The sequence below is a fragment of the Oryctolagus cuniculus genome, chromosome 17, assembly GCF_964237555.1.
Source record: "Oryctolagus cuniculus chromosome 17, mOryCun1.1, whole genome shotgun sequence".
Classification (NCBI taxonomy): Eukaryota; Metazoa; Chordata; class Mammalia; order Lagomorpha; family Leporidae; genus Oryctolagus; species Oryctolagus cuniculus.
Window position 1 is genome coordinate 11,459,617 of NC_091448.1, and position 12,257 is coordinate 11,471,873.

The 12,257-nt window shown below is 51.3% G+C and overlaps 1 protein-coding gene and 1 long non-coding RNA gene across 2 annotated transcripts in view; one reads left to right on the forward strand and one right to left on the reverse strand.

Moving 5' to 3' along the window:
* GNA13 (G protein subunit alpha 13) overlaps positions 1-2,039 on the reverse strand; it is a 46,150-nt gene extending 44,111 nt beyond the window's left edge. The window contains exon 1 of the mRNA XM_002719488.5: positions 1,528-2,039. Within this exon, the coding sequence (XP_002719534.4) occupies positions 1,528-1,810 (283 nt within the window). The 5' untranslated portion in view covers positions 1,811-2,039. The remainder of the gene's footprint in view (positions 1-1,527) is intronic.
* LOC103351603 (uncharacterized) lies at positions 60-11,804 on the forward strand. Its single transcript, XR_007911556.2, has 3 exons — positions 60-941; positions 9,457-9,878; positions 10,535-11,804. It is a non-coding gene; the product is annotated as an uncharacterized lncRNA (long non-coding RNA).
* The last annotated feature ends 453 nt before the right edge of the window (positions 11,805-12,257 follow it).

Below are 12,257 nucleotides of genomic sequence, written 5' to 3' on the forward strand. Positions count from 1 at the left end.
TGAGCATGCTAGCTCAAAAATAAAACGAAATGCCTAGCTGACTAGAGGAGATGACTTAACATCACCTCATCATCAATGCTCAAAGTAGGTCACCTGTAGGACCCAGACGTCTGAAGAGCCAGAATCAGTTATCATGCTGACTCTAATCATTATCCTAATTCCTCTACATTCGGCTGCATCACAATACAAAGCCACCTTCAATTAAGGACCTGCCAGGCAGTCTGCGGCCTTGAAAGAGATTTTAGTTTTGTGCCAAACACTGAGGCAGGCTCAACACGACTGTTCTTTACAGTCTAACTGCAGAGGCACCAGGGCTGAGAGCTGGCTGTGTGCGTGAGCTCCGGCCCGCGTTCTCCAGCCACTACCCCACAATGCCTCCCTCTCTGTGCCGTCTGCCTCTACACGAACTCTGGGAGGGGAAAAAAGTGAGCTGAGGGAGTTGCTTCTGTACTTCCTGGACAAAAGCCCTGCAAACTCCTGGATAACCTGCTCTCCACACAGCAGGCGACAGATGCACCTGAGCCAAGTGACAGGCGCAGTCCCTCCAAGCGTGGAAAATGCCTGACACTAAGAAAAAGGCGAGCTCGTGACGTTTCCAACGACAAAACAGCAGCTAAATTCCCGATCTCCTTGAACGCCTCCCAAATAAAGATCTCGTGTCTGTTTCACTTAGGAACAAAGTTCAATTTCAAAACGCCCGTCAAAAAGGAGTGGAGCCTATCATCCCACCCAACAGTAAGTCACTGACTTCCCCTGGCCAGCACCCGCGTTACTTTCAGGCCAGAGAGCCTTCTTAGCACAACACAACTTCGACAGAAAAGGCAGGATGGGGACCCCACTCCCTCCCCAGCTATTCAGCAACAAGCGATTACAGGCGCCCACCGCGGCGCACCGGAGCGCTGGGGCGAGAACCCACGGACGCGCATCATGTTAGACCAAAGGTATGGGTCTACTCTTTCCTGCAGCCAGGACCAACAGGTGACACCCTCCAGCTTCACATCCCGGCCCCCCCAAAGCCCCAGGGGCTGTCCCTCTATGCCCTAGGACGAGAGTCCGAGGCAAGAGTTTCCCGACTGCGCCGGGTCCAGAACTCGCTCCGGGGGCAGCCCAGCAAGCCGGGAGCGCCCCCGACCTTCGGCGGCTCGGGTCACCCGACCCCCGGGGCCGGCGAGAGGCGGCTGGGGCGGGGTGTGCGGCCCCGTCTGCAGGGAGGACGAGGGCAGAGGCCACCCCGCACCCCGTGGCACCCGGCTCGCCTCACTTCCCTCTCGGACGCGGCGAAGCCAGCGGCCGGGCTGGGGGCGGGGGGCCGGCCGCGACCCTCTCCTCGGGCGGCCAGGGGGAAAGCGGGGCGCCCCCGCCCCTAAGCGGCCGAGGGCACAGCCGGCGGGCAGAACCCGAGCCCGGGGCGCGCCCCGGTCCTCGGCCGGGTCCCGAGCGGACGAGGGCGGGGTCCGGCCCCGCGCACGCCCGCCCGCCGCCCCGCGTCCCCGCGTCCCCCGCGTCCCCCGGTCCCCGGCCCGGCACCTTTGATCACGTTGCTGTAGATGGTGGCGCGGAACTCCTCGCGCGCGCGCTGGTCGAAGTCCTGCCCGTGGATGATCCGCATCTGCTTCAGGAAAGTGGACTTGCCGCTCTCGCCCGCGCCCAGCAGCAGGATCTTCACGAGCCGCTTCACGTAGGTCTTCTCCCGGGACAGGCATTTGTCGATCTCCTTGGACTTGCGCTGCTGCTCGGCCTCCCCGCTCGTCAGCACGCAGCCGGGAAAGCACACGGACAGCACGGACCGCGACGGCAGGAAGTCCGCCATCTTGCCGCCGCCGCCGCCGCCTCGGCGGGCCCCTCCGGCTCCCTCCACCTCCTCCGCGGGCGGCGGGCGGCTCCGGCACCGCGGCTCGAGGGCGGGGAGCGCTGCGGCGGCCCGAGCGCGCCCGGGGAGGGAGGGAACCAGAGAACTGACTCGCAGGGCGGGCCGGGCAGGGCGGGCTAGGCGAACCGGGGAGGGAGGGAAGGAGGGCGGGCCCGGGAGGGGCGGCGGCCCCGGGGGCGTGCGCGCGCCCGCGGCCTCGCAGGGCACGCGCACGCACGCACGCCGCCTCCCGCCCAGGGCCGCCGAGTCACGCGCTCGCCGTCCCGCTCGCTCGCTCGCGTGCGCGCGCGCGCGGCTCGCGGAGCCGTGGTCACGTGGGCCGGCCTGGCGCGCGCCCGCGGAGCTGGACTTTCCGGGGCCGTGCGACTCCGGGGCAGTTTCCCGGAATCGCGGAGGCGGAAGACTCAGGTCCCGGGCGCTGCCCAGCTGCTGTCACCCTCCGCGCGCTCTAGCGCGAGGCCATTAGCTTGAAACTCGTTCCCGCAGCCGGCACGGGCGTGGAAAGTTTTGGGGGGCGTTTCTTAGCGTCACGCCCCCGACGCGAGGAGGCGCTTCCCCTGCCCGGGGCGATGACCCGACGCCGTCGGCTACCGCGCCCCTGCTCCTCACCGGGGCCCTGGGTCAGAGCTGACAGCACTGAGGCGAGGCCCGTGTGGCCGCAGCGGCGGGGTGGCCGGCGTCTCCCCGGGGCGGCGACGGCGGCCGCGCTCGGCCCCGAGTCCGCGCATGGCGAGCAGGGTGAGGTCATGGTGAAAATCCCCCTGCACCGGACACTGATGCAGACTCTTCCCCGCGAGGAAGCAGATAAGCAGGCAGGCCGAGGACGGAGCAGGCACCCTTTAGGTTTCCTGCCGCCGTGCAGAGGATGTGACCAGCCAGGGGGCTTTTTTTTTTTTTTTTTTTTTTTTTTTTTTTAATTTTTAATCCTCCCAGCAGCAGCAGATTCAGGCCAAGGCACCTGAAAGGGCTGCGAGTGACAGCCGGGCTTGGCCCCCAGAAGCCGGCCTCTTCGTTCTTAGTATTCGGTTTCAGGTGGCAAAGGCCACGGCCGGTGTGTCTGTGTTTTGGCAATGCGACGTGAGACTCCTTGGTTTGGGCTCCTGTCACTCGGATTCCTGTGCGCTAGGCAGTTCGGGGGAAAGGTCAGCACTCTAAGGACAGGTTTCAGCGTCCACGTCAGTGCGCGTGGCCGAGTGTCAGGGGTTGAGTTAGTCACCGGCAGGCCTGATGATTCAGCCCGTTGGCCACAATGCCTGTAGTAGTAGGGCTGTCTCCTGCTGCCTTGGCCAGGCCGTGGGCTACCTGTCCACAGGCAGGGGAGCGCCCCTCCTGGAGATGTGGGTTGTCAGGGCCCGAGCCACCAAGCCTGGCAGCTGAGACATCCTGCATCCCATAGCAGAGTGCCTGGGTTCCAAACTCATCTCCAGCTTCCTGCTAGTGCAGACCAATAAAGAAATTGGTTTCCTACCACTGATATGGGAGATTTGGGATCCATTCCTGGTGCCTGGCTTCAGCCCACTCTCTGCCATTACGGGCATTTTGGAAGTGAACCAGCAGATGAGAGTATCCCCACCCCCCACCACTACCCCCCAAAAAAAAGAATCACTGGGTAGTACTGTCAGGCAAAATGTACGCTGAATGGCAGATGTTTCTCTAATCCCAGCTTCTGCTGGGGAGACCCTGCTCTCTCACCCTGCAGTTGCAGCCCCTTGCCCAGGACAAGGACACAGCTCTGGCTGAGCACTCTCTCAGCATGCACTCTGGGTGCCAATGTGAGCTCAGCAGAGAGAGAAGGGAAGCCTACACATTAGGCTGAGTAACATTCACGTCTCTGTCTCTCTCTCTTTTCCCAATTGGGTGCAGCGAAATGGAAAGCCAAGCAAGGATGCCTAGGAGGGAGAAGATGATCCCGCCCAGCCAGTTCATGTAGTGGCACGCAGAATACCAGAGAAAGCTATACAAAGCCCTGCGTGTAACCTTGTCTTGGAACAAGCGTAGAGGAAGCCTGGCTGCTCTAATCAGTGTTTCCCAAGGAGAGACCTCTTTTGGCCAGACCTGGGGTTTGGCTGTAGCTGTTCAACTTCTAACTGGTCATCGAGATACCTTGTAAATTGTAAGCATAAAAATGAGTTAGAGATTTGGTGGGTCTTCAAAAAGTTAAACATAGCATTGTCAAATGACCCAGCAATTCCACTGCTGGGTAGGTAGCCAAAAGAATTGAAAACAGGTGTCCAAACAAAATTGTGTATCCCCATGTTCATAAGAGCATGCTTCAGATTAGCCGAAAGGTGAGAATAGTCCAAGTATCCATCCCGAATGAACGAGTAAACCAAGTGTGGATATCCATGCAGTCGGATTATTCAGCCATGAAAAGGAACATAACCCTGACATCTGGTGCAACAAGAATGAACTTTGAAAATATGCTAAGTGAAATGAATGACCGGAATAGCCAAATCCATAGAAACAGAAAGCAGATTCTCAGTTGCTAGGAATTCAGGGTGAGGGGAAGCTGGGGAGTAACTGCTTAATGGGACGGGGTTTCCCTTTGGAGGTGATGAAAATGGGAACTGGGGAGTGGAGATAGCTGCAAACTTGGTGAATACACCCATTGCCACGGAATCGTACACTTTAAAATGCTCACATGGTGAATTTTATGTTGTGTGAATCCTACTAAAATAAGTAGAGGTGGGCATTTGGGTCAGTACTTAAGATACCATTTGGGACACCCGCATCTCCTATCAGAGTGCCTGTGTTTGAGTTCCAGCTTCCAATTCTAGCTTCTTATTAATGTGTACCCTAGGAGGCAGGAGGTGATGGCTCAAGGTCAAGGCTTAGGTCTTTGCCACCCTCATGGGAAACCCAGAGTGAGCCCCAGGCTCTTGGCTTCAGCCTGGCTCAGCCCTGGCCATCCATCTATCTCTGTTTCTCTCTCTCTCCCTCTTTTTCAAATGAAAATAAATAAAAATTATTTTAAAATGTAGGCTAGAGGAAAGATATTTTCCATAAAAGAAGTCATTATTATCATTTGACATTGAAGCACCCCCAGTGTGTAGTATTGTAGTATTCAGTAAGTGAAAATGCCATTGTGTTTATTGTAAAATAATTCTAACAATTTTTAAGTTTTATTTATTTATTTGAGAGACAGAATTCCCATCTAGTGGTTCATTCCCCAAATGCCTGCAACGACTGGCCAAAGCCAGGAGCCAGGAACTCAATCCAGGTCTCCCACGTGGATCGCAAGGACTTGAGTACTTGATCCATCATCACCGCCTCCCAGTGTCTGTGTTAACAGGAAGCTGGAGTCAAGAGCTGGTGCCAAGTGTGGAACCCAGGTGCTCTGATACAGTTTAAGGCATCTTAATCAGCATCATTAGGCTAAATGCCCATCCTTAATACATTTTGTTTTGTTTATTTGAAAGACATAGTGACAGAGAGAAAGATCTTCCATCTGCTGGTTCCCTCCTCAAATGCCCATACCAGCTGGGGCTGGACCAGTCCAAACCCAGGAACCAGGGTCTCCATTCAAGTCTTCCGTGTGGGTGGTAGGGACCCAAGTACTTGAGTCACCATCTGCTGCTCCCAGGCACACTAGGAAGGAGCTGGCTGGGAAATGGAGCAGCCAGGACTCAGACACTCCACATGGTATGCAGGCATCACTCACTCCGCCATGATTGTAATTAAGGGCGCCAGATGCACATCTGTTGTAGCAGTTACTTCAGGTTACGTTGTAATGCTACTGATGACATTGTAACTTTTTCTGATAGATTGCTTCATAGCTGAAAAATAATTCAAACTTCTTAAGAAAATATAGTCTATTAGTTATAATTCAATCTGTTGAATGCTCTATTTCCAACAGGTCCAGATGGTAATACCTTGGAAACGTCTGCATTGTGGCTAGCCAGTTAATCTAAATGCAAGCAAGGGGTTTGCATGCCCCCTAAAGCTGTGATAAAGTTCTAGAATGAGTCCCTTAGTTGTAATGCTCTTTTCTTTCTGAGAAACTCAAAGCTTGAGATAAAGTAGGTCAAAGTGCTTCCTTGCAGTCTTTCAAGGTAAATAATAAAAAGTGTAACTGAAAATGAAATACACTTCTAAATGACTTTTCTCTTACCACTGTAGGAAGGAACACACCCTTCCCAACAATACTGCCATCTTGAAATCTGGTACTTGTAACTTTGATTAGAGCTGAAAGATAAGGCTTCTATCTTATAGTCACCATTTATTTGCAATTAAAAAATGGTATTACTTAGCTTATTTATCAGACTTCCTGCCAAATAACTCTGGGCTGTTTACAAAATTCAGGATTATCCACAAAGGACAAAAATGTGTCACCCTCAGACATATTCAAAAGAATGTGCCAGAGGCACTCGGAATGGTTCCAAAAGAAGAGTTAAAAAGCCATTTTTTTTTTAATGGCAGGAAATATTTAAATAAGTGTTGTGCTTGCCAGAGTACTACTTGCCATTCGGGATGGGACAACACCCACTTAGTTATGTTTATTTAAAGATCAGTCATATTACTTGATGGCTAAACCTTGGGTTAATTTTCTAATAGGGATGACACCACACACGGAGTGCTTATTACACAACTCTCTTCTGTCTCACCATCCATTTATAACAGATGGCTAGGAATCCTTTCTGACAGATAAAGCAGCCAGGGTGTTTTCATACCTTCCTGCCCTACTGAGAGGAAGGGAATTCCCAAGCCCTTCCCATAATACAAATCCCTTACATTTGTAGAGTTTCAAATGCCTCAAAGCACTTTGACCTACTTTATCTCATTTGCTGCTCACAATAGCATGACTAGGAACACCCAGCATTAACCTTACTCAGACTGGCCACAAGGAACAGCTTAGGGGAAATCAGTTGAAGCGACTTTTTCAAAGCTTCCCTCACTGTGGCCAGAAGCAGAGCCAGGGCTGAAAGCCCCATACTTTGGCTCTTAGCCCAGTGCTCTTTCTGACTGCTTGAAATTGCCGTGGTGTCCAGAATGCCCAGGCATATAAAGGTGAAACTTACTTGAGACAAGTAGCTAAGTGTCTGTGCCTTAGCCTCAAGGCACCAGTAGTGTTGTTGGCTGGTTGGCTGGTTGATTGGTTGGCTGCCTGGTTGGTTGGCCTGGCTCTTCAGCCTCTCAGGCTGACTGCCATCTTGGACTTCCCCAGTGAAGATCTTTCATTTGTCCTCTGAGCTCAGGGGCTGGTTTGCAGAAATGGCCCAGGTGGCTTATGGTGAACGAAGAAGTAAAGAGGAGCAAAGTTATGCAATCTTTTCATGGTGTGTAAGCCCTAAAGGTGTTCACTGAATGTGAGTTAGATCTCAAAAGGCAACTTTTTTTCATGATGAAATTTGATCTTGCCCTTACCAGAATAAGCCTCTCCTGTGGAAAGTTTCATATGCAACTAGACATGTGGAATTGAATTGGTGGTAGTTTGGGTTGTTGTTATTAATAATGGAAAGCATGACTGTAATTATTGGTTGTATTTTTCTTAGCCTCTGAAAAAGATCTGTGAGCTGCTGTTGACCAGCTGGGGCTGCAGCTAGTCCCGAGTCAGCAACCTTGTTGTCTTAAAGACACACACCAGCATGCATGTGGGTTCTTGCACCTTGCCTCCTGCCTCACACGGAGCACAGGCAAGCTGTTTGAGTAATGCTGAACACAAGGCTTTGCCTATCAATCTGCGATTCTTTCAGGGAAATCAAGACAAGCTGCTTAGCCCTCTCCTAGATGTCTCTTCACCACTTTTAAACATCAGTGATACTGTCTGTTTTACAGGCTACCTCTGGGCAGAAACAGGCAGAGTCTTTAGCGTGAGTTCTGTTCCTCCCAGGAAAGTTCCAGTCTCAGTTTATTCCTGTGTCTGTCTTAAAATCCTCTGCTCCCGGTGGCAGCAGATGTCTTCCCTCGGCACACTGGATCAGCAGGCTTGGACCTGCAGCTTCCAGCAGCCACACTCCTGACTAGCAGGCTCCTTCCACGGGTAGTGTTAACGTGTCTCAGCCTGCAGACCTGGCCTCTGCTTCAGTACAAAACAGCCAGGGGCATCAGCTTGCTGAGTTTACTACCGAGCTCTAAACAGCTCATCCAGGGGCACTGAGAGATGGGCCGTGTGGCCTACGTCAAACTGCGGCAGGCTGGCTCCCGGAGCAGAGAGCGTCATCGACACATCTTTCTCGAAACAACTGTGTCAGCTACTAAGCCAAAGAAAGGCGGGCCCATGGCAGGGTTCAGGGAAAGGCAGCAAGTGCTGAGTCAGAGTGACAGAAGTAGAGGGCTCTGTGGCCAGCATCCCTCTTCTGCTGTACGTATTAACTTTTTTGCTGGCTTTGGGGAGGTCCTGCCAGGCTCTAGCAGAAGAGGAAGTAAAAACAAGGGAAGCATGGGCCAGCAGGTTATAATGCAGCAGGTTAAGCCACTGCCAGTGACTCCAACATCCTGTATCTGAGTGTCTGTTCAAGTCTTGGCTGCTCTACTTCTTTTTTTTTTTTTTTTTTTTTTTTTTTTTTTTTTTTTGACAGGCAGAGTGGACAGTGAGAGAGAGAGACAGAGAGAGAAAGGTCTTCCTTTTGCCGTTGGTTCACCCTCCAATGGCCGCCGCGGCCAGCGCGCTGCGGCCGGCACACCGCGCTGATCCGATGGCAGGAGCCAGGAGCCAGGTGCTTTTCCTGGTCTCCCATGGGGTGCAGGGCCCAAGCACCTGGGCCATCCTCCACTGCACTCCCTGGCCACAGCAGAGGGCTGGCCTGGAAGAGGGGCAACCGGGACAGAATCCGGCGCCCCGACCGGGACTAGAACCCGGTGTGCCGGCGCCGCTAGGCGGAGGATTAGCCTAGTGAGCCGCGGCGCCGGCCTGCTCTACTTCTGATCCAGTTCCCTGCTAATGCACCTGAGAAAGCAGCAGAATGGTTTAAGTGAGCGTGGGTCCCTGCCATCCACATGGGAAACCTGAATGGAGTTCCAGTCCCCTGGATTTGGCCTGGCCCAGCCCCAGCTATTGCTACCTTTGGGGAGTGAACCAGAGGGTAGATGATCTCTCCCTCTGTCTCTGTAACTCTGCTTTTAGATATATAAATAAATGTTTAAAAAAGAAGAAACAAGCAAAAAACCAAGGGGAAGCTGCTCTACGTGTTTCAAAGCAACTTTGTTCTTATGATTACATTTTTTAAATTTTGGTGTTAATAAGCAGAACTGTAATAAGAAAAAGTCCCTTATTTAAGGAGATAATCCACTTTCTGTCTAAATCCATGGGAATCATATCAAATTGTTTCCCAGGCATTGTATTTTCTGGAATGTGGTACAGCGGAGGAGAACTGGAACAAGAGCTCAGTTAACTGACCTGAGCCTTGCCTTTCTTAACTGTATAATGGGAGTGGCCATATGTGTAGGTTTGTCATGAAGATGAAATTATAGAACAAATGCAGTCAGTGCCTGCCCGTAAATGGAGTTTTCCTTTTAGTCTGCTTGAAGGGAGGAGTCTGTAAGAGCCCTGTTGAAGGCTTAGCAGTATTGTCCTTGTCAGAACGCTCCCCTCTGTCTTTCCTAAGCCCTTCTTTCTATGGTTTAAACACATTTCTTCTCTTTCCTAGGCTTCGATTCAGTCACAGCTACTGATGTGCACGCCAGCAAGAACTGTTACCATCAAATGGATATGATACAACAATGAGAAAAAGACCTGAATATGAAGGGTTGTCCCCTAAATTTCAGTACTGAAGAGGGGCAGGATTTGTTAGTTCCTACCTAAAACCTAAGGGATCAACTCAAAACCAGAAAGCAAAGGTGTTGGGACCAGCGCTATGGCATAGTAGGCTAAGCCACCACATGTAGCGCAGTATCTCATATGGGCTCCAGGTCGTGTCCCAGCTGCTCCTCTTCTGACCCAGCTCTCTGATGATGGCCTGGGAAAGCAGTGGAGGATAGCCCAACTGCTTGGGCCCCTGCACCCACATGAGAGACCCGGAAGAAGCTCCTGGCTTCAGATTGGTCCAACTCTGGCTGTTGCAGCCATTTGGTGAGGGAATCAGCAGTTGAAGACCTTTCTCTCTGTCTCTCCCTCCCTCTATAACTCTACCTCTCAAACAAGTAAATAGATAATCTAAAAAAAAAAAAAAAAAAAGAAAGAAAAAGAAAAAGCAGAAGGGTTGGCATGGGCTTTGTTTTCTAATTTGTAAGGTGGGCATGGTATTGGTACTGGTTGTGGTTCTATGAGGTTACAGAGCTGACCTTCCATCAGTGTGGTCACATGTCCTTCTGTCTGAGTGCTTACTTATCCAGTTAATGGACTTGTATCTGTCATTAAGATTATGGGCATGAATGTGGCTATATCAGCCCATGTTCCCACCCCCCTCAAAGAGCAGTCATTGATAGCCCTCAGGCCTGGGGGTGGGCTTGTTAGTGGGTAGTACCCCCTCAGGGCAGACCCATACCAAGGGGAACCATAACCAATAGGGAACCTTGGAGTCCTGCAGTACGTGAATTTGGACTAGAGTGGAGCATGGGCTCCAGTGGTCCCTTGGCCTTGCCCCATCCATAGGAACAGCACCAAGAGAAGGCCAGAACAGGACCCTCTTAAACTCAGAAAGGAGAGGAACTCTCTTCCCTGGTGGGAAGGGTGGTACTGGCTGGGAAGACACCATGAGTTAACATCTGACTTGTCCCCTTTCTCAGGAGCTGAGCCAGACCTCGCAAGTTCTCCAGATCTTCAAGCGAGTCCCAATGGAGACACTTCTGAATGCTCAGCTGAAATGCGGCAGTCCAGTCCTTGGCTGGAGACTGTGTGCCCCGCCCGTAGGAGCCAAGCCTCCGGTTGTCACTGTCCTTCCCAAGGCTATTGGACAGGAAGCCCAAGAGCACAAGTGTAGAGCAGCGGATGCACAGTGTATAAGCTTTGGTGCTAGCCCTCGGTTATCCTATCACCCTGGGTTTCTGCTACACAAAGAAGTAGTTCTCACCAAGGCTTCCCTCTTGTGGGATGGCCTCAGCAATGTGCTAATGTTTTAAAAGATTAACAGGCAGGCATTGTTTTGTAGCGGGTAAAGCTGCCACCTGAGACTCCACCACAGGCTTCCCATACGGACTCCAGTTCAAGTCCTGACTGCTCCACTTCCGATCCAGCTCTCTGCTATGGCCTGGGAAAGCAGTAGAAGATGGCCCAAGTCCTTGGGTCACTGCACCCACTTGGGAGACCTGGAAGAAGCTGCTGGCTCCTGGCTTCAGACGGGCCCAGCCCTGGCCATTGCAGCCATTTGGGAAGTGAACTAGTCAATGGAAAACCTCTCTTTGTCTCTCCCTGTCTCTCTGTAACTCTGCCTTTCAAATAAATAAATAAATAAATATTTAAAAAATAAAAAAATGAAAAGATTAATACCTTAAACCCCCTTAGGTAGTATTCTTCTGTAAGAACTAAGCAAGTCACAGAGACTCTTGGCTAATTTGTTACAATTAAGGAATTGGGATTTGTAGGGATATTTGACTCCTCTGGGACAGATTCATAGCAGGCAGTAGATATAATAAAGAGAACACAGTGAGTTCTGATGGACAGTCTGAAGGAGCTGGGAACCCACAATATATGTCTTGATTCCTGAAAAATTTGCCTCTCCATGGCCCTATTATTAATTATTTAATATTCTTTATGGATGAGGAAATAAATACTAAAAGTGGGTACATTATCAATAGTGAGAAACTCTATGAGGTTTTAAAAATATATGTATATTTATTTATTTGAAAGGCACAATTACAGAGAGTGAGAGAGAAAGAGATCTTCCATCCGCTGGTTCACTCCTCAAATGGCCACAATGGCCAAGGCTGGGCCAGGCCGAAACCAGGAGCCTGGAACTCCATTTGGGTCTCCCACATGGATGGCAGGGACCAAGTACTTGAGCCATCATCCACTGCCTTCCCAGGCTCATTAGCAGAGCAGCCAGGACTTGACCCAGCATTCCAGCAGTTTAACCTACTGCACCACAATGTCAGTCCCTCATCAGAGATTTGATCTGTATATAGATTTCATAACATTTATAATCTTAAAAAAGTAGCTTTACAAAACCAAGTTGTCCCAAACATGCTTAAATGTTTTCTAATAACTGATCTGAGTACCAGTCTTTAAATTCAAATTGAAGTTGAATAAAATAAAGACTCAAATCCCTCAGTGACATAAGCTGCATATCGAGGGTTCAGTAGTTACGTGGGGCTGGTGGCCATTTCCTGGACCAATGCATGGGAAGTGGGCAGGAGCTCTGAGGGGCTGGAGATGAAGCAAAGAGTGAGGAAAGGCATCCCAAGGCAGGAGGAACAGCCTGGGAGTTGGCGTGTGCCTAGCGTGAGCCTAGGACAACATGGAGGCCAGTTTGCTCAGAACCCATGGGGTGAGGTTTAAGAGACAGGTGGAGTC